This window comes from Stenella coeruleoalba, assembly GCF_951394435.1.
Source record: "Stenella coeruleoalba genome assembly, chromosome: 2".
In the NCBI taxonomy this organism is placed as follows: Eukaryota; Metazoa; Chordata; class Mammalia; order Artiodactyla; family Delphinidae; genus Stenella; species Stenella coeruleoalba.
In genome coordinates this window covers 112,110,911-112,133,354 of record NC_137147.1, presented here as the reverse complement: position 1 = coordinate 112,133,354, position 22,444 = coordinate 112,110,911, and the positions used below count along the sequence as shown (strand labels likewise).

The following is a 22,444-nucleotide window of genomic DNA, read 5'->3' as shown; positions in this document are numbered from 1 at the left end:
ACGGGAAGAGCTAGGTTCCCCGGAACTAGTAGAACGAACCATTCCAATATAGAGGGGTGGGCGAAGATCTCATGTTAGAAAATCAGGAAAAGGGGGGAGGATTCCCAGTTGCCACTCTCAACGATAGTTATTATGGAGCATTTAAGTGGTAATAAAAATCTTTAATGTACGTTATAAAAAGGAATCAGGTGACTTCTCCTCTGCACCCCCCCACAAGCGCTCGTGGTGCTGGCTCCGCTCCAGCCCCGCCAAGCTCCGCGATCGCCGCGGACGGGAGCTGAGTGGGGTCAACTCAAGTCATGCAGGTTGTAAAAAACGCGGGGTTTTGGCTGTTGCGGTTATGGGCTTGGCCACCGACGACAAGGTAAGAATGATTATCCCCTCCGAGCCTACGGCCACCCGCGGGAATTCGCTCCTGCCCGTGTCCCATGAGACATTTGGACTCCAGTTAGGACTCGGTTAGGCCTGGACCTCACCGAGCTTTCCTTCTCCACAGGGTCGCCGTGGCCGGAGTGCCGGCCCCCACCATCCACACTAGCGCCCAGCAGATGCAAGACGCAGCGGCCAAGCCGGAAGTTGAGAAGGCGAAGGCTCCAGCGCCAGCTCCGAGGCGCAGCAGCTTCAGGTGAGGGCCACTTAGGTCCAGCCCTCGGGAGACTGGCACCACCCTCCAGAGTCAGAGAACCAGTGAATTCCCAACTCTTTGTCACTTGCCATCTGCGGGACCTTATGCAGATTAATCTTTGAGCCACAGCTTTTTCGTCTGAAAGTGGAGATAACGCCGGAAGAGGTTGTGAGGATCAAATGAGATGAGCTTTGGCACAAAATGAATGCTCATGAACATTTGATGAATGAATGAGTGAACGTCGAAGTTGTATAGTAAATATCACTTTTGTTTCCCTCTGGGATCACGTCAGACTAACAGCCTTCCCTGGGTCTCGGACACAAAAGCGGGCGGAGATGGGTGGCTACACTAGGGTGTATGTTATTATGCACTTTTTTGAGTTGGTCTAAGGTCCAGGGTGGTTTCTGTGCTTAGCCCTAGCGACTTGGTAACTTGCTTTCCACAGTGCCACTACCTCTTTGTGCTACTTATACTTCACTATATTTAACAAACCTTTTCTAAGAACCTGCTTGGTGCCAGGCACCGTGCTAGGTGCTGGGGATACAAATGCAGAAGATCATTCCTCCCCACAAGTAGTTCACAGTCTACCAGGGAAGACAGACATACAAATGTTTTCACCATAATCTGACCAGTGGTATATTGGAGGTAAGAGATGGTTGCTTTGAAGTATGAAAGAGTGAGTGTCTGACTCCAGAGAAAATCAGGCAAGAGTGCCAAGAAAATAATGTGAAGCTCAGAACTGAATTGAATGGGAGTTCAGCTGGAAAAGATGAAAAGTCGTTTTAGGCAAACTAACAGTCTGTGTAACGCATGCATTGTGAAAGAATGCAGTGTATTCAGGTGTATGTGTGATGGCAGATGAGGCCAGCAGGGTGAGAAGGAATGCGAATGATGAGGGTCTTATCTGTAACACTGGGGCTTTTACGCAGTCCCCACTGTAGGCAGTGGGGAGCTGCCAAAGGAATTTAAGCCCAGATTCTTTTATAGTCGCTCAGCAATGTCAGGCACTGTTCAAGGTGTTGGGTATGCATTGGTGACCAAACACACAAAAGTCCCTGTCCCTGTAGAAGTTAAATTCGAGTGGATAGGGGACAGTATATAGAAAACAAAAAAAACAAATACGACAGATTGTAGGAGTGTGTCCAGTGTTTGAGAGCAGCAGCAAGAAGGCCAACGTGGAGTGATGAGTAAAAACAGGACGTGGGGGCAAGAGGGCAAAGGGGTGTAACAGGCACGCAGGGCTACATCCTGTCGGCCTTGTGGGCCATCGTGAGGACTTCAGCTTATTCTCTGAGTGAAGTGGGAAGTCACTGGAGAATTCTGAACAGACGATTGACATGATCCTGCTTACATCTTAAAGGGTCCCTTTGGCTACTGTGTTGATATTGAACTGTAGGGAAGCGAGGGTGGAAGATGGGAGAAGTCTCCTAAGCAGCCAGAAAACTACTGAAGTAATCTAGGTAAGAAATGATGCTGGCCTGGACCAGAGTAGCAGCTGTGGAGGTAGTATAAATGGTCAGACTGATACATTTAGAAGATGACCAACAGGGTTTGTTAATGTAAGACGTAAGAAAAGGAGAGGACTGAAGGAGCACTCTAAAATTTTTGGCCTAAAGAGCTGGAAAGATAGAGTTGTCATTAAGACAGGGGAGACTGCAGGAGCTTGGATTTGGGTGGTTAAGTTTGAGATGCTTCATTAACATCCAAGTGGAGATACAATATTGACTATTAGAAATGGAGTTCAGGGCTTCCCTGGTGGCGCAGTGGTTGAGAGTCCGCCTGCCGATGCAGGGGACACAGGTTCATGCCCCAGTCTGGCAGGATCCCACATGCCGCGGAGCGGCTGGGCCCATGAGCCATGGCCGCTGAGCCTGCGTGTCCGGAGCTTGTGCTCCGCAATGGGAGAGGCCACAACAGTGAGAGGCCAACATACCGCAAAAAAAAAAAGAAAAAAGAAAGAAATGGAGTTCAGGGGACAGATCTGGGTTAGAGGTATACATTTGGAAGACTCATCATATAGATGATTTGGGGTTTTTTTTTTTGCCATGAGGCTTATGGGATTTTAGTTCCCCGACCAGGGATCAAACCCAGGGCCCCCTGGCAGTGAGAGCACCGAGTCCTAACCACTGGACCACCAGGGAAGTCCCTAGATGATATTTAAAACCATAAGATACAAGATCATCAAGAGAGAAAGGGTAAACAAAGAGAAGAAGAGGTCCAAGGACAGCACCCTGGAGCCTCTGGCATTTAGAGATTTGGGAGATGAGGAAAAATCAGCAAAAGAAAAAGAAGAAATCTCCAGAGAAGTACTAAGAAAACCTGGAGGGTTTTGTGTTTTTTTTTTTTTTAATGTGGTTGAAGGGCAGAGAGATTAGCTATATCAAATGCTACTGATATGATAGGTCCATAGACTGACAACAGAATTGCTCATTGGACTTAACATTGTGAGTTGGTCGGTGACCTTGACTAGAGCATTTTCGGTGGAGGTATGAGGGGCTAAGGTCTCAGTGGCGTGGGTTCAAGGAGAATAGAAGACAGGAAGAAACAGCAGGTATGGTCATTTCTTTGAGCGGGAATATAGAAATGGGCAGGTGCTAAAGGAGGCTTTAGGATCAAGAGGTTTTTGTTTGTTTTTAGGTTGGGGAAATGACCACATGTTTTGCTGATGGGAATGATGCAGTAGAGAGGGGAAAGAATGAGGATGCCGGACTGCTGTCCTTGAGGGGCTAACACACAAGTGGAGCATCATAACAGGAGAGAAGGCAGAGATTGTGGGCACAGATGTTTGGTAGTGGGAGCTGGAAGAACTTCTGATTGCTTCTATTTCTCTGTGAAGGTCATCAGCGGGCAGTGAGGAAGCAGGAAGGAGTTGGAGGTCTGAGGGGACAAAAGAAGGTACAAAATAGTCATCCAGGACAGTGAAAGGGTAATTGAACTGTGGATGCGCTGTATGATTGCCAGCAATGAGGGCCCACTGGATGTTAGAAGTCATTAAAGTAAAGCAGCGGTTCTCAGCCTGAGGCGGCTGTGCCTCCAAGGGGACTTTTAGCGATGTTTGAAGACATTTTTGGTTGTCACAACTTGAGGAACAATGTCTAGTTGGGTAGAGGCCAGGGATGTTGCTAAATATCCCACAGTGTGCAGGACAGCCCCCCTTCAGAAAATTCTCTTGCCCAAAATGTCAGTAGTACTGAGGTCAAGAAACTGTGATAGAGAGAGAGAGAGACAGTAGGTACTACTGCACTACTGTGTATTTTTCTCTACCCAACTGTGCAGGCTATTTTCAATCCTCGTCAGCCATTTGCAAGAGATGCCGTGTGTGCGGGCCTGGTTTGAGGATGGGTATGAAGAGGCAGCAGAACAGCGGCAGAAAGCTTTGTCTTTCCTGTTTCTGGGCAGCCTCGGGGTGAACCACTTGTTCGTTTGTACATTGGACCTGGGAGGCTTAAAAGCTTGATCTTGTCTGTGCCTTCAGTTAAATGGTTCAAGCTCCAAATCCTTCCTAGTTCAAAAATCTTGCCCTATATAAAAGGCATTATGCTGGTATGTTCAGACTTTAGAAGGCTTAAGTTTTTGACCCACAAGTCAATAGGGGAAATTATCAATGGGGCAATGATAATGTTTTAAATATTAATGTCATCTCAGAGCCTCGTCCACATTCCACCTCAGTGTAGGCTGATAAGCTGGCAACCTGCTGAGAGGCTAAATCATCTCTAAGATCAGGCCAAGCAGGAAAGAATACACTTGTAACTCTTGAATACCACTGTGTTACTGTTTTGTTTTTTTTAAATCTCTCTAGGGAAGCCAGTCAGGAGGATAATGCTCAGCTAACAGTGCATTCTCTAAATCAGAACCCGTTGTAGTTCAGGTGGCTGAGGGGATACAAACACTGATCTGATCTGTACGTGTAAGCAGGGTGCAGCAGCAGGTTTGCTCAAGTCTAGAATAAAAAAAAGCGCAGGTGGTGAGCAGAGCTCTGGACCAAGGTAGAGCCCCTCGACCCAAGGCCTGACTTCCCTTGTTAACCCTGTTCCCCTATTTGTACTCAGTTTCTCCACCTGAAAATGAAGTCCTGACCAAGAGACAGCCAGAGGACAGATCGGACTGAGATAGAGAGGGGTCTTGAACTCAACATGATGTCTAGGCCAGTGTGCTAAACCCTGAGTTCACATTCTGACTCACTTGGGCTACTTCAGAAATGGATTCTCAGGCCCCATCCAGAAGTCTGGGGTGGAATGTAAGCATCAGAATCACGTGATCCTGCTGTTCAGCCAGCATGGACAACCGCTGGTCTAGGATAGGGGTTGGCAAGTTGGCCCCTACCTAGATCTGGCCAGTTTCCTGTTTCTTATTGGACAGTAGTCACACCTATTAACTTACTGTTGTCTGTAGCTGTTTTTGCACCACAGTGGCAAAGTTGAGTAGTTGCAACAGAAACTTTACGGCCAGCAAAACCTAAAATATTTACTATCTGGCCCTTTACAGAAAAAGTTTGCTGACCTCTATTCCAGGGATTTTTTTTTAATAATAATGATTTTTATAAGTATTATTAAGATAATTTTGTCTTTTTTTATTAAGATAATTTTGTCTTATCAATATGATATGAAAAATCATATTGTTTGTACAAACAAACAATAATATAGTCAAGATATCTGTGGTTGATAAAACAAGAAATAGAGATTCGACTTTATTTTTTTTAATGCAGAAAGAGTAGCTTATAGAGGACTGGAGAGTGATCTGATTACACTAGAAGGAACAGGGGAAGATGGGGAGCATGGATTAAATTCTCTTTCCTCCCAGCAGAAAGTCACTAGCTGTGTCTAGAGTCAGCAACTCAGGAAATGGCTGCTGAAGCACCATGTTCACAGATGTGGCAGCAGCGCCAGAAGGGTTGGGGGCAGTGACCTCAGGAGCAGGTTGAGGCAGAGAGCTGCTGTTTCTTATTATGAGTTTGTCTGTACTGTTAGCTTTTTTTAAACCTTGTAATTTTTTTTTAATTAAAAAAAAATCAGGACAACTTTACCTAAAATTTTTCTTCTAATTGCAGCATTTACCCTCCAATTCCAGGACAAGAGAGTTCTCTGAGGTGGGCAGGAAAGAAATTTGAGGAGATCCCAATCGCACACATCAAAGCATCGTACAACAAGTAAGCAGGGAAGGGAGCATCTGGTAGGGCTAGAGTGGGCTTCTTTCCCCTTCAGAGGGAGCGGACAAGTCAGGCTGCCACGTTCTGCACACAGATGCTGATGCAGAGGTTCCCCCAGGCTCCCTCCTGGTTTGGGGAGACCACCTCTCTCTTTATATAGTTTATTCAGATTTCATGAAAATGTGAACTAGGTTAGGCATATCCCATTCATAAGATTTCATTGCTGTCCTTGGGAATTGTATTTCCTGGTTCTGCTCAAGAGTTGGAGAAGAGTACATTTTAGGGCCAGAAAGTCCCTCTGTGAAAGTATTTGTTAAGTGTTAGTACTGGGGATGGGTGATTAATAAATGAGAGAAATTATTTCAGAATATATGATTTACTAACTAAGCAAAATGGAAACCACCAAATAAGGGTCGCTTTAAAGTACTCGCTTTGGGCCACCGTGCACCGACCTCTGCCTTTGTAGGGCTGCACAAGGTTGGAAGACTAGCGTTCTGTGTGGCTTTCAGACAGTGCTGGGTAAGTTCCCAACTGTGTGTTGGCAACAGAAACCTTGCTGACATCAGTAACATCTTTGCACACCAGCCCCCACTTGGAGATGGGATTGGTATTTGGTCAGCAGTCGCCTATGAAACAATTTAGAGAACAATACAAGAGACTGTTGGTAGTCAGGGCTAGAGGGTGAGCACAGGCGAGGTGCCATGGGATGCATTTCAGCTTTCATCTGGTAAGCTCAGAATGAGAGCCCCTGGATTTTCCTCTCTTCTCAGGTTGCTAAGGACATAGGTAAGCTCTTTGTTTGTTTGCTTTTTTAAGGGTCTGTGGCCCACTCTGTAGATTTCTATTGAGGTTGTCTCAGGGACAAGCCATTCTCTTGTCTATTTCTACTCTGTTCAGTGTAGAAAACCCAAGAAGCCGTGGTAGGGAAATGGCAGCCGTAGCCAGGCCAACAGCAGGTGGCCTGAGCCCAGGGCCAGCTCCAGCAGGTCTCCCCATAACCACTCTCTACTTCCCTCTGTGGTGAGTTCTCAGGGAGCTCTTCAGACCAGGAAACTGGGCAGTGATCAAGAGGGAAATGGAAAGCATATCTAAGGATTTCTTGAAGTTATTCTTAGTTTTAATTTAACTTGTTAAAGAGTCCTTATCTTTTAGAGATATATACTGAAATATTTACAGATGAAATGATGGGTCTAAGATTTGCTTCAAAATAATCCATTAGTTAGGGGATAGAGGGGTGTAGAAACAGGGTTTATAGGTGAAACCAAATTGGATATGAGTTAGTAATTGTTGAAGCTGAATGGTGAGTCCATGGGAGTTCAGACATTATTCTATCCACTTTTGTGTATATTTGAAACTTTACCAATGAAAAGTCATTAAAAATTACCTGATGTGAAAATCTAATTTCTTAGGAAAAAAAAAAGAAGAAGCCAGAAAGGACCCTGAATCTAATTAAACACTGGCTACAGGCAAGATACTAGGAGGAAAATATGCCACCTTTCCTCTGGATGACACTTAGCACCCTCAGATTATGGAGCTTCTGTTAGTCAGCTCAGGCCACTATAACAAAATACCACAAACTGGGTGGCTTAAACGGCATTTATTTCTCACAGTTCTGAGGCTGGAAGTCAGAGATCAGTGTGCCAGCAGGATTGGGTTCTAGTGACAGCTCTTCCAAGTTGCAGATGGCTGGCTTCTCGTTGTGTCCTCACATGCTGGAAGAGGCAAGGGAGCTCTCTGGGGTCCCTTTTATAAGGCACTAATCCAGTTTATAAGGGCTTCACCCTCATGACCTAATCATCTCCCAATGGCCCCACTCCCCAATACCTTCACATTAGGGGTTAGAATTTCAACATGAATTTAGGGGGCAGAGCCCAAACCTTCCATGCATAACGGCTCTCTTTAGATTACATTTAGACTTGTCAGTTTTTAATGAGGTTTAGAGGTTGATTCTGACCTTTCCTGGCACCTCCTACAGGATAAGCTCAGACTGAAAGCAGCTAACGGTCTTTTTCTTTCACACTCGGGCTTGTCTGGGCATGGGTTAGCGCTCTCTTACTCCCTTGAAGAGCCATTATATTCTGTACACCTCCCCTCCTTTCCCAGCACACAGATCCAGGTAGTCTCTGCTGCTCACCAGCCCCTTGCCCGCGCTTCCTGTGGCACGGAGGGGTTTCAGAATGCCAAGAAGGGCACAGGCATTGCAGCGCAAACAGCGGGCATAGCTGCCGCGGCGGTAAGTGTGTGTTCTTTCCGGCTCCCTCTGTGCTGGGCTCCACTTTTTGCATGGCTGATCACTGGCAGGAAAATTGTCCTTGAGGCAGCTCTTCAGAAGCAAGAGTATTGGCCAACTCTTGTTGGCTACCCTAACATGGGGGGTGGTTTGAAGAGGTGTGTGAAAACGCTTCTCTTTTCTCTTTCTCTCAGCTTCAGTAGAAGTGAAACACTCGGTTCATTCTAGAAGAGGCAGGAGCCAGGTGCTGAAGGCTCAGCAAAGCCTCCTGGATTTAAAGACCAGTGCGGTGGGTGGGGTGTGGTTGTGGTAATGGTCCATCTGGAGAAGGTGTGGCATGTGAGGACTCTCCTGCAGTATCAGAGGGAGCGTGAACTGTTGCAGACCTTTCTAGAAGCAAGGTGGCAGTGAACTGCAGTTGGTGTATTTATTCAGTATCTACTATACGCCAGACATTTTACATTCATTATCTTGAATCCTCAGAATACCCTTGGTATTACCCATGTTTTTAAGAGTCATTTGGGATTCAGAGTGTGTGGCTTGCTCAGAGCCATGCAGCCAGTCCAGTTCTCTGAACTGACCCTGCCAGGTCTGGGACCAGAGCCTGGGCACTGTCTGCTACAACACAGGGCTCACTGCCAAACCGGGAGTATCTCTGAAAGGAAAACCTTGACCTTCAGACAAAGCTCGATGCCCCAAAATACTGATTGCTATTTATCAGTGATCATCAAAACACACTAAATGGCCACCAGTGGGCAGGTTTATACACTTAAAATAAATATGTCAGTGTTAACGGTGGCTTCTGCATGGTGGATTGAGTGACCTGTGTGTTTTCCAGATTTTCTGCAGTAAACTGCCTTTATAAACAAGAAAGAAAATTTTAACTGTAACTAAAGATTAAAATGATAAGATGACACTTTCTAAGAGGGTACTGAGGCTTAGCCTTGGAGTCCAGGGCACCTTATGTTCTGAAATTCTGCCTTTATCCACCTGGGAAAAATCTGAGCAATATTTAGAAGTCTCCACTAGGTGGCAGTGCTGTCCTGGGCGGAAAGAGATCCCAGCTGACTGCTGGTGTCTGTCCTGCACCTCGGCCATCTGCTCTTTGCTTCCTTCCCTGTCTTCTGCCTGTTTACATGTGTGGGTGCTTGTTCCATGGAGCTCATAACCCTGTTGCTCCAGGTGGCAGTAGCAAGGGGTTTGGATGTCGCACTTCTCTCTCAGAGCACTAACCACTTGCTGCTCCTCTCCAGAAAGCTACGGGGAAGGGTGTGACCCACGTCCGAGTTGTGGTTAAAGGCCTGGGGCCAGGGCGCTTGGTAAGTGACCTTGCTTCTTTGCAGCCCAGCATGTGTGCTTGCTTCTTCAGTTAGTGAGAGAAACGGGAGTGAGAGCAGAGGAGGGAGAGTGGACCCTGTAGTGGATTCTCCTAACGGCTTGAAGTTTCTTTCCATTGCCTCTAATCTCCTAAGCTTCTCAAAGCAAGCCCTGATCACTTAGTTTCAATTCATCAGACACTTACAGAGTGCCTGCTGTGTGCCAGGCACTGGGAACAGAAAGGTGGCCCCTGGGGGACTGTCACAAATGGGTCCCTCAGTACAGACTAGTGAGTGCAGTGGTAAAGCTTGTGCCCAGGGTGCTGGGAGCCTGTTGGGTGTGATCAGGAAAGCGTCCCCAAAGAGGTGACATCTCTACTGATTTTTTGAGAATGACGAGGGACTAACCAGGTGTGCGTATGGGATTGGGGGAGGGGGGATCATTCCAGGCAGAGGAAACTACAGAAGCATAATGCTTAAGATGCGTTGAGATTTACAACAGTCTTTGTTCTTAGACTGTAAAGCGCAAGGTGGGATGTGGCAGGTGGGATTGGAGATGTGGGCGACGTTGAGGGCTTGGTGAAGGGGTTGGTAGGGAGAGCTCTGTGAGAGCATCAGGTTGGGACTGTAGATATCAGAGCCAGTGAGCTTTCTCATCCCTACGCTGCGCCCCACTCACCCCCTACCGGTTCCGAGCCCTGTCTGGACACACTGGGGCATCGTTTCTGGGACTGTGCCATCCTGCTATTCCTTCTCTTTCCAGTCTGCCATCAAGGGACTGACCATGGGGGGCCTGGAAGTGATCTCAATCACAGACAACACCCCCATCCCGCACAACGGCTGCCGCCCCAGGAAGGCTCGGAGGCTGTGAGGGGCAGGAAACCTGCACCTGAACCTGACCTCAAGTCCCACCTCCAGCTGGACGTCATGGAAAGCACACTGTCACAGCTCTCTCCAGGGAGGGCTTGTTAGAGACCCTTCAGACAGTAAGGGAGAGCTCTGCCTCTTTATGGGATGGCCTTTGCTTGTTTCTTCGACTGGAGACCAGTATGCCCAGAAGTGCCTCTCCTGGACAGGAAGGGAGCTACAGGAGCAGCTGTGGCCCAGACGCCAACCAGTAAATGCTGCAGCTGCTCTGAAAAAATAAAAATATCTCCACCATCTGTAGTAATTTGTGGGTTTTTTGCTTCCAGCGTTGCAAACAGTAACCCCCCACTTCCTCCTGAAAACGAGATTGTGAATTGAGGTGAGACCCTCAATGGAAGGATTAAGATGTAAATGTGGGCCGCTAAGTACCAGGCACCTTCCTCTTTGGTTTCACATATTTCCTTTTTAGCCCCTTAACTAAGGGTTCCAGAGCTCATTAGCAACTTTTCTTACTAACTTGTAATTTGGCCCCAAATTGAGAGCTTTGTGCCTCCTACCTCTGGAGTTTTCTGATAGCAGGTTTCACTGTTAGCAGGTGTTTCTAAAGTTAGTTAGCCCTAACAGTACGGGAGAGTGGTCCTGGAACCATCAGAGATTCCCCACAGTCAAGGCTGCATTACACACTCCGTGGGCGTCAGCAACCCCAACACCCGAGACTGCATGACCCTAAAGGAGGGAGGGTAGAGTGGTATAAAACAGGGTTCTCTAGAAATTAGGGGAGGTGGAGGGATGGGCGAGAGCAGAGCCCAAATTGAGACATGCAGGAAAGCGAGTCCGGGTGGTGCTGACACAGCAGGCTCCCAGGCAGCACTGACTGCTCAGTCGGGACTCTGGGGTCCCTGGATGCCACACAGAAGCCAAAGGTGGGGCCTCTGGGGACCCAGCAGGAGAGACCCCCCTCTTCCTTGGACAGAGGACCAAGGGTGAGAGCATTACCAGGAGATGAAAAGGTGCATGTCTGTCGGAGGGGAGTCTGCAGGAAGGGCCTGCCGACCACCGAGGGGCTCCACGCCTGCACAGCCAGCCAAGCATTGCGATTTGCTTGAACCCCGTGTAGTAAATGCACAAATGCCCTCTTATGTAGGGAAGCCGCTGCATTACAAAGGTTAGAGAAGGGGAAAGGACCAAGACCTGAATGTGAATTTAGAAGGAAAATGTCTCTCTACTGCCTTCTCTTCCATCCTTAGCAGGACCTATGAAGGTTAACTTGTGACCAATGACTAAAGGAACCCAACTGGAGGCTTCTTGTGTCGAAACCACCGACGGAAGGAGTTACACTTTAAAAGTATATATAAACACGTTGTGTAAAAAACATGGGGCTCATGAGAAACCGCTCTGTGATGTGATATGGTTTGGCGTTTATTCGGGTGGACAGAGGGCCTGGAGCAATTAGTTTAACAGAGCAAGAAACAGGCGGTTCAAAAGAGAAGCTTAAAGAAAGTCCTTTAGAGAGGCGTGGGCAGGGTCAGGGGATAAAGAGGCTGCAGCACTCAAGGACTAGCAGGAGCCGGGGAGGGACAAGTCCCCAGAACCTGGCGGCGCTCTAGTCACAGGGATGCGGCCTCTGCCAAAGCCGTGGCCCGCAGAGGGAGAGGACAGAAACACACTGATGGCTCCAGCCTCTGGCTACCTGACGTGCCCAGTGGCTGAGCCCAACAAGAACCAGAGCAGGGGAGCAGGGTGGTGCCGTCCCTGGAGGGCCAGCCTCGCAGGCAGCAGAACGGATCTGGAGGGGCACGTGGAGAAGAGGAAGCACAGGCGGTCTCCATCATTCCATAAGTGAAATCTTCCATACGCTGTGGTTTTAGAAAGAGTTATTTTATTCCCAAAAGAGCATCAAAAAGGAAGGTACTGCCTGAGAGGGCCTACAAGTAGACAGGACACAGGGGACCCTAAAGGATCAATGGTCTTAGGGCCAGAAATGGAAGCCTGGCACCACCCCCGGGAGCCAGGTGGGGGGAGCACCGTCGACAGGGCGCCCAGGGGGAACGCACACAGCTTTGCTGCTGGGAGCCTCAGTGCCCTGCTGTGTCCAGGCTCTAAGAGGCCAGTGAACTTGTGCTCTCTTAGGTTCTATCACCTCTTAATCGTGGGGTCTTGGCCTCAGAGACCGGTCCCTCCTCAGGGGAAGACCTTCACTGACCACTTAAGGCAGTTATCGTTCATCTAAATGCCAGGCTGCCCTTTCCCCTGCTGCCACAAGCCCTTCTCCGAAGCCAGCCTCTCGGTCCTGAGACACAGGTGACCGTGTGCTTGCACTTCCCCCTGGCAGAGAAGATGCAGAGCCTGGCACTGGGTCCTGAGTATTTGCACAAGCAGAGTGTTGGCATCAACTTGTGTGACAACACACTTCCTTGTTTCCTGGCAGCAGGGCCTTGCGTTATTGCTATGAGTACATCAAAGCACAAAGCTGGTGGCCCAGGACTAGCATAAGGAAAGCCTCTCCTCCCCTCTCCCCTCTCTTCTTTCGTCTGCAGGCAAAAAGGCAAATATAATTTCTCTCCTTTCAGCATAGATGCAATGTTTTCCGTTCTTTTGGCCAAGGTCATCACCCGACACCAAGCTGTACCTTCACCACCAAAATAAACCTGTTTAACAGTAGAGTACCTGGATGCTGGCAGAATATAACTCAGCAGTTTAGGAGAAACCATTTTGCAATTGCCTCTGCCTGCAACCTGACTCTCATATGTCCATTTTTTTAATGCATATTAAATTAAAAGGCATTTAATGCATATATGCCTTCCCCCGGACTCCTTTATTCTTTCTTTCTAGTCATTTTTTCCTACCCTGGATAGACACATTGCTTTTTAAATCTGAGTATTATCAGCCCACAGTGATGGAGTGGTCACTACCAAAGCAGAAAAGTCTATTTAACCAAAGTGAACAAACATGGGCTATTGCACAAACACAGGCTGAGCACAGGGAGAACAGATACGGCACTGTCATTCCTGTCCTGGAGCTCACAGACCAAGAAAGTGGGACAGGCACATGGCTGAATTAGTCAGAAGGAAGTTCCATACGAGGCATGAATGTTATTGGTGTTTGAGTGAAAGGATGATCCCCTCAGTTCATCCCAGCAGGATCACCAAGTATCTTTAGGATTGGAAACTGGCAAAGCAGCATTGCCCCAGGTTACCGGATATGGCTTAGTTGGTGTGGTGGGTCATGATAGGAAGACGAATGGGGGTAAAATCTTACCAAAGGATTGGGAGAAAAGGAAGGAGGCAAAAAACGTTTGGCCACACAAGATGTGATGGAGAAAGGGAGGTGGGCGTGTAGAAGGCTGCAGTCAAGCTCATTTGCAGACGATGAAGGTAGGTGTGTAGGCATCTAAAATAGAGTAGAAAGAGTCACTGAGGTTTAAGTCAAGAAACTATGAGATGTGGACAAAGAAAGCTGTCAATCTTGATGCTGAAATCCCAAAGTGGACATCAGGGCAGGGGACAGAAAAGTCTGGGAGAATCAAAGTCCCGAAACAACACAGAGCGGCCAGAGTACAGGAAGCAGTATATGGGTTTAGGAAGAGGGGAGTAACAGCACGAACTTCAAAAGAGAAGGACTGTTGGGAGGAGGTAGCAGAACGATGTCCCAGAAGGGAGATGAGGCACTGGCCACATGCTGACCCGCATCCCTGGGCACTGGGGTGAGATGTGCAGAGTTGGGGAGGAATGGGGAGGAGTGTGGTGATGAGAGACTGTCTCTTCTCAGTGGAATCAAGCTCTGGGGACCACAGAAGGAGCGGGGTGATGAGAGTCCTGGAGAAGAATGCAGGCTGTGGGCTGGGTTGGGGGTGTCCGGCGTGGTGACTTTGCATATGCTGAGAGGATGTGGAGAGAGATGAGGCTGGGGAGGGCCTGGAGGGGGCAAGGACAGGGACCTGCCATGGCTGTGGTCTGGACTGTAACCTGTGTCCAGTGTCTGCTCTGCTTCTAAGCTGCTTTCATAAAGAATACAGATGGCCGGAAGCCATGAAAAGATGACCCTTCTTACAAGTAATCAAGGAAATGGGAATTAAAATGCATGACCATGGGCTTCCCTGGTGGCGCAGTGGTTGGGAGTCGCCTGCCAATGCAGGGGACACGGGTTCGTGCCCCGGTCCGGGAAGATCCCACATGCCGCGGAGCGGCTGGGCCCGTGAGCCATGGCCGCTGAGCCTCTGCGTCCGGAGCCTGTGCTCCACAACGGGAGAGGCCGCAACAGTGAGAGGCCCGCGTACCGCAAAAAAAAAAAGCATGACCATCACTCCCTAAATGATGCTAATCCAAGCCACAGTGGGGATGAGCTCTCCCAGAAAAAAAGCAGAGAATGAGGAAAATAAGACGACCCAGTGTTAAATGCTGCAAGGAGGGCAAGGCTGCAAAGAGGCAGGGGTGCAGCAATCAGAGAGACAGCAGGTGTGGCGTCTCAGAAGCCAAAGGGCCGAGCACTTCAGAAGAAGGGAACAGTTGGGGTGCACGGTGCGGCTGAGAGACCAGCTGGCAGGTCAAGCAAGGTGAGGACTGGGCAATGGCCATGGATTTGGCAATGTGGAGGTCCCCGTTCACCGAAGGGAAGGAGGGTGGAAGAGTCAGGATGCCTAGTCTTCCGTAGAGGCTGTGTCATGGCAACAGGGGTGGATGAGGAGACGGGCTGTCTCCCTTGAGACATGGCAGCTGTGAGTCGGGGTGTGGAGGACCCTGGACCTGAAGGAGGGGGGAGGGAAGAGGCCTCAGCAAGGCAGCCGGAGGCCAGGCCTCAGGGGGAGACAGCCAGAGTGGGGCTCCAGTGACAGGCGGGAACAGCAGCGTCCAACTCCAGCAACGTGGCATTGACAACGGAAACAGAACGTCCTTGCCGTTGGTACACGGGGAACCTTTCTTTTTTTTCCCAATATTCCATAAATTGTTCTGAAATAAAAGTGCTCTCAAATGTAAACAGCTAGAGCCTCTTCAGAGGGAGATCTGGCAATATCATTCACCACTTGCGATGTACAGACCTTCACAGTTCCCTTCTAGGAATTTCCCACATGGAGCAGCGCTGTTCCTGCTCATGGACGTGCCCTGGAGCTGCACGGTCAGCACAGCAGCCACCAGCCCCGTGGGACTCTCCAGCACTTGCGATGTGGCGAGCAGGACCATGACTGAGGAATTGGCAGTTCGGTTTTATCTAGTTCAAATTCACTGAAATGTAAGTATGGCATGTGGCTGGTGGCTACTGTATCGGACAGCGCAGCGGAGATAGGCTCTCATGGGGGTGGGAGTAGGCAGAGATATATACTCACTGAGGCACGGCGAGTAACGGAAGAAGATTGGAACCTAAATGTCCATCAACAGGGCGCTAGCCAAGGAAATTACAGCCCATCCAGATAATGGAATGTTAGCCCTGAAACAAGCCAAGATGTATTGCTAAGTGATAAACGGGGGTTGGGGGGCGGGACAGGCAAGACAGTGCAGAGTACAGTCATGAACTGCTGTAGAAAAGGACAGGATATGTGTACATAAATGTGGATGCACTGACTATATGGAAAGACATACCCCAAATGGGAGCATTCCCTCCAGGGAGAGAAACTCAGTGACTGGGTAACAGGCAGAAAGAAGATTTTTTACCTTTTCCACCTTCAGAATAGGGTGCCATGTACAGCTGACCCTTGAACAACGCCGGGGTTAGGGGCGCCCACCCTGCATGCAGTGCAAATCCACGTATAACTTCACAGTGACCCTCCGTATCCATGGTTCCGCATCCACGGATTCAACCTTGGGTGTCGTAGTACTGAACGGATTTAGTGAAAAAAATCCACATAGAAGTGGACCCTCGCAAATCAAGCCTGTGTTGTTCAAGGGTCAGTTGTCCATGCTGTTGCTTATTCAGGTTAATTAATGAATCAATTAAAATAAAAATAGAAATAAAAAACTGGTTTATAAGAAATGCGTAGAAGCTGCAGAGTCAGGCACTATGTAAATTATCTCAAGTGGGCAGATCACATTTTTTCAATAGACATTTTGACACACACAGATCTGTAACACCCACCCACGCTGCAGCTGGCCCAGTATTTGGGGCAGGACTTCTGACTTGGCTCTGAAATTTGTTCTGGTAATCAATCTGGCTTCTCCCCTCTGCCCGCCCAGGTTCAAATTAAATTGTACACATGCTCTGCGATTCAGCCTAACAAGTCTGGCCAGAAAAGTTGGCCTCAGTGTCATTGTTGCTTGGCTGGAAGGAAGGGGCAGACAGAGCACAGCGCCCCGTTTCCATAGTGCCCTGTGGCAGCTTAACCACCTTGGATTTGCGTAATCCCCTTGAACGGAAAGGAAATGTCAACTGAGGGGCAGTGTGGTGTCACAGGAGGCCCTGGCTGGCAGGACACCTGTTGTCTCAACCCAGCTTGAGCACAGACTCAGCAGGCTGTCAGCCACACTCCTGTTCCCCAGATGGACCTCAGTTTCCCCCTCAGGACCAAGAGGCGGTTGAGTGGGCTGTAGCTCTGGCACCCAGGAACCCACAGCTCCTTTGTGGCTGGGAGGACAGCGCGGGTTCGGATGCACTAGCCCACACTGGGGGAGACCCTCAGGGCTGCGGTACAGGTCTGACTGGATGCCACGGAAATGCCCTTCACTCTTCTCCCCGTGTGCTCTCCCCAGGGCTCTATTCCCCCTGCCTGCTTGCAGTGGGGAGGGCCGGGGCTTTGGAGACACCCAGCCCAGGTTGGGACACCAGCTTGGCATCAGTCTGACGCTCAGCTACTCCACCTCCACGGGACTGTTAGGAGCATTCGCCCAGACAGCTGTGTACCCACTTGTACACAGCTGGTGCTCATGAAGGACGCCTCTGCGCTCTCCCCACACTGCTCCCTCGGGCTCCAGTCTGTGGGGTTCTGGCTGAGAACGGTGGTGGATGCAGATGCAAGCCCATTTTGCTGCCATTATTATTATTACTATTCCCAAAGCTTTCTTTCCTGTGATTTTAATCAGAGAAGGTTCTGATGGAGCCAACCACCCATCCTCCTACTCCCTTAAACCCACTTAATTGTAGATTAAGCCAGATTGTTACAAATTTGCAGCCAAAAATTAAATTAAATTTAAAAGCCAAATGATTCCAAAATCTATCCTTCAAGAGCCTTTCTTCCATCCCTCCTTCCTCGAAAATCTATCCATACTCAGATAAAATATGTCTAGAACCTGGTAGCTGCCTCAGCAGCTTCGAGGCTGGTGGGGGAGACAAATTCAGAAAAAATCCATTGTAATCCCGCAGGTGCTACCACAGAACAGGGGTGTGTGTGATGAGAAGAGGTATCAGGGAACACTTCCTGAAGGAGGTGACCTGAGCTCAAAATAAGAGTAAGCATTAGGAGGCAAATGCGGGGGATGAGGGGTGAGGGGGGTAGTTTCCAGCAGAGAGGATGCACGCATGGACAAAGGGCAGGGGGCAAAAATGACAGTCTGTGCCGTAAACTACCAGCAGTTTAGAACATAATGTGAGGGAGGAAGGGAGGCTGTAGCAGGCTGAATAACAGCCCCCAGAGATAACAGATCCTAACCCTGGAATCTGTATGTGTCACTTTATTTGGAAACGGGGTCTTTGCAGATGTGATCAAGTTAAGGATATAAAAATGGGGAGATTATCCTGGATTACCTGGGTGGACCCTAAATGAGATCACATGTACCCTTAAGAAACGGAGGCAGCAGGAGATGTAACTGCACAGAGGAGGAAAAGGCCATGTGACCACGTCGGCAGAGACGAGTGATGCAGCCACAAGCCAAAGACCTACCGGAGCCACCAGAAGCTGGTAGAGGCAAGGAACAGGTTCTCCCCTGGAGATGAGATGAGAGATGAGAGTCTGACAGAGAACAGACAGTCAGGACTGCTGCGCAGGGCCCATTCAAGAGCGGTTTATGAGACAAAATTGCTCTCTGGGTTAAAGGGGGCCGAGAAACCCCAGAGCTGCCACAGGGCGTGTCTAACAAAAGGGACTGGTCGGGCTGCGGCAGTTCCCACTTCACACGGACACCCTGGGCCGGTGGCCCTGCCTCTGAGGGACCGACAGGGCTCCCTTCCTGGGCCTTGCACCCAGGCCTCTGAAGGGAGGGATGAGCCTCAGCCATCGTTAGGACCCCTCTCTAGCCCCTCAGGTGTGCGAGCGGAGCGCAAGCTGCCTCTGGGAGAGGACAGTTGGGATCCTGACGATACATCCCTAGGAGCTGGCATAGCACAGGTTTTTGTCCTGTTGGGACCAAGATAATTGGGGCATTAATGGAAATGCATTTCTTACCTATTTTCTGTCTGATTGAAAAGTACTTTGCAGTCATTTAGAGCCCTCACACCCCTATAATCAGAGCACATGTCACTCAGACAAGGCAGAAAACTGGGTCACCACACAAGCTCCAGAGCCTCTTGGATGCAATAAGCAAAGAGTGCAGGCCCACCCCCTTCCTGTGCCCCACCAAGGACATCGCCAGCTCTGTGCAGCCCCTCAGTGACGGCCAAATTCAGCAAACAGGCTGAATTTGGACTATCAGGGTACAAATTTATTTTTCTCCCATCTCTGCCTCGCATCAACTATGTCAGAGCTCCTTTTCTGTACCCCTGAACCGCCATCTCAGGAAGAGGCCATGGCCTTCTTTTAGTTTTAAGAATAAGTCTCATTTTGATAGTTCAACTCCCTTCCAGGGATCTAAAAGTCCAGTCAAATCTATTAGAAAACTCTGATCTCGGACCTTTCACAGCTTCTCCCCTCGCCCCTCTGTAGACCCCGTCTTCACTCCTCCAGGAACGGGATGACGGAGGATGGAATGAGGGGGGAAGTGCAAAGTCGTCCTGCTCTCTGTGGGGCTCTCTTGGCCAACACCGGCCGTCACACCTTCGTCTTGACAGGCTGGCTCTCGTGTGGGCCCGTGGTGGGATCTCTGGAACCAGGCCCCAGCCCACCACCCACGCAGAGACCTCTGCCCCAGGTCTTCTGTGGTGGACATGGAGATGGCTGCCCAGACAACCCCCAAAGGAAGGGCCTGTTGCCCAGCTGCAGTCAGCCCCAGGGACAGTCACAGAGAGCTGTCATCCTTCCAATGGCAGGTCCACCGATGGCTGATGGCGGCCCGGGCATAGGGCCTGGCCAGCTCTGACAGGCACCTTTGGATCGGTTTAGGCCTGCAGCACAGCTCGGCTTCCCTCTGCCCACCCTGCCTCCTCCCCTCCCTTTCATAGTGCTGCTCCTGGGCCACTCCCTAATAAACAACCCCACACAAGTGTCTCAAGTCTGCTCCCCGGAGAACCCGCACGTGACCCCTTTAGCAAGAAGCACATGCACTCGGGCTGACGCCTCCCCACCCATCTCAGCTCCTGGCCCTGTGGCCCACCCCACCCAGGGTGCTGCTGCGGGGAGCCCTGAGCCCCGTTAGGTGAGTGGGGTACCAGCAATGCTGGCTCAAGGCCAGCTCCCCGCACAGTCCCCACTGAGCCACAGGGACCTTGGGGATGCCCCACTTATCCCTGCCCCACCAAACGCCAGCAGCATGGCCTACCCCGCTGCTGCCCCATCTCCCTTTGCCCCGCTCTGCCAGCCTCCCCACTCCAGGCTTCTCCCGGCTGGAAGCAGGCACCACCCTCCGTCTTCATGTATATGCCCTCCCCACTACCTGTGAGATACCATCAATGTTTTGCTCCCAAGAACTCTCTTGAACCCTGCCTTAGAGGTGGCATGGAGCAGGTTCTGGTTTTCTGCAACTCAGTACGCTCCCAGCCAGGGCATGCGACACCACCCTCCCCTTCTGGTAGGGGCCCCAAACTCTGCAAGCTCTTCCCCCATCACTTGACTTCAAAGCAGGGCCAAGCAGTCCTGGCTGTACAAAGCAGTCCTGCGAATTAGTTGTGCTTGCACTAGACTTGGAAGGAAGAAGAGAGGCAGAGATCATGGCCTCCCCGCTGCTTTGGCTGGGGAGATGTTGGGTTTTTCGTCAGTGTGGAGAGGTGGTGGCGGCAGTGGCTGCGGCGGCGTCCCCATCTCTGGGTCAAAGAGAGGCAGTGGTCTGGGGTCGCCCACGGCCTCAATCACTCCTGAAGCCCTGCCTTCCTGATGGGGCAGAGGCACCAGCTCTCTAGAGGGTCTGCAGGGGTGTTCTGGGCCCTTCCAACAGTGTTGTAAACACTGAATTTCCAGTAACAAATCCTCTTCTACCTAAAACAGCCGAAGTGGTTTCTGTTTCCTGCAACTGTGAACCTGACTGGCACCGGACACCTTTTCAAATTCCAAATCTCTTCCCTCGCCTGGATGGGGTGGCGATCGTTGGATTCGTCTTGCCATATTTTAAGTCCCGCATGGATATGACTAGCCCTTTCTCTTTATCAGCCCTTCTCATCCTCAACTGAGCACGTGAAATCCTTGGGGATCCTTGTTAAAATACAGGTTCTGATTCGGTGGGTCTTGGGTGAGGCCTGAGAGTCTGCATTTCTGACAAGTTCCAGGTAATGCCTTTGTAGTATTCCCACCCCAGACGTGCTGAAGAGCACAGCTTTAGTTTGTGAGGGTACTGAGCATCTGTGCTCCTCAGCTGGGCCGCTAGTGGAAGTTCCAGGGCAGCAGGAAGAAGCCCCTTTACCGTAAATGCTGCATAAGCAGGGCCTGGGCCAGGTGCGTGGGAGGCGCAAAGATGAGTCAGACACACTCGGGGCCTCCAGGATCAGTGAGCCATCTCCTACTGGGCACAGAGCCCGGTGGGCCATGGGGACACAGCCTCCCGCCTTCTCCATGCCTGGTGACTAAAGGATTTGTCCCGCTCCCCAGGCACAAGCCAGCAGTGCTTCCTGCTTGGATAAGGGTTTCCGCTCCTCAACAGACGAGCACTTTAGGAGCACAGTGGGGCAAGGCGCTCATCCCAGAAGTGGACTAAGGAAGGAAGGCGCAGGGGGCTGCAGCTGCCGAGCTGGGCCTCTGCCCCAGTGACAGGGTGAGGGCATCATGGGTGGGCGAGGAGCAGTGGAACCACTGCTGGAAGGCCAGGCTGGGTATGCTCTGTAAACAGCCCTCCTGAGCCATGCGAGGGTCATCATGGGCAGAGTGGGGGCAGGGTCGGGCTTGGAATGCTGAGGGAAAGGACTGACAAGGGGCTGAGGCCAAACTGGGAAGGCCCTGCAAGGGAATTTGGGGTGCCCCTAAGGATCCTGAGCAGGGCTCTAATCAGAGGCATGACAGCATCGGGAGGAGATGGAGGTGGTGGCCCGAGGAGCAGAGACACAGGATAAAAGTGTTCCAAGGGCTTCCCTGGTGGCAAAGTGGTTGAGAGTCCGCCTGCCAATGCAGGGGACACGAGTTTGTGCCCCGGTCTGGGAAGATCCCACATGCCGTGGAGCGGCTGGGCCCATGGGCCATGGTCGCTGAGCCTGCGCATCCGGAGCCTGTGCTCCGCAAAGGGAGAGGCCGCAACAGTGAGAGGTCCGCGTACCGCAAAAAAAAAAAAAAAAAGGGTTCCAAGTTCACATGTCCTCACACAAGCCCCGGATTATAGGAGCCCAGCTCCGTGGGCCTTATTAGCTATCTTTTATAAACAGACCCATTCACTCAGCTGTCTTTCATGTTTCTTCAAAAGCAGAACACTAAATGGAACACCAGATAAGAACATGTTGTCCATTTAGATCACACCAAAAGCATGTGCTTTTGAGGGGCAAATGGAAAATAGCCAGTAGAGCACTCAATAAATATGTGTTGAATGTGTCAAATGCATGAATGAATGTATAAGCCTAGAGCAAGCTGCCTTGGGCGGGGGTGGGGGGGGGTGGTTCCAGGGGAGTCCAGGTCTGCCCTGATCACAGGCAGTGCGGCACTGGGCAGCCTGTTCCTTGGCACCATCCCTCTGCTCCAGCACACCCGGTCCAGATTCACTGAAGTGCTGACTGATCACTAGAAGTTTACAGATCTCTTTACTGACATGACATCTTGACTTAGTATGGCCAAAATAAAACTCTTGATTCTCATCCCCTCCCCAGAAACCCTTTCCCTCTCCCAGTCTAACGTAAGGTAGCTAATGAAACCACTTACCCAGTTCCGGCCAAAAAACTTTGGATGCATCCTGGATTCCTTTTTCTTACCTCTACGGGGAACTCATTAGCTGGTCCAGCTGGCCCTACCTCCAAAATATGTCCCCGTCTGACCACCTCTCACCATGTCTACTGCTACACATGTCTACTGTCTTGTCTGGCTTGTTGCCTTGGCCTCCTAAGTGACCTCCCTGTTT

General features: G+C 50.3%; 1 protein-coding gene across 1 annotated transcript; it reads left to right on the top strand.

The window, feature by feature from the left end:
- The first annotated feature begins 89 nt into the window (after positions 1-89).
- On the top strand, positions 90-10,497 carry MRPS11 (mitochondrial ribosomal protein S11). Its single transcript, XM_079911151.1, has 6 exons — positions 90-364; positions 497-625; positions 5,673-5,771; positions 7,875-8,004; positions 9,255-9,320; positions 10,081-10,497. Exons 1-6 carry the CDS (start codon positions 300-302, stop codon positions 10,186-10,188), a joined length of 597 nt encoding a protein of 198 aa, XP_079767277.1. The 5' UTR covers positions 90-299; the 3' UTR covers positions 10,189-10,497.
- Positions 10,498-22,444: the final 11,947 nt, after the last annotated feature.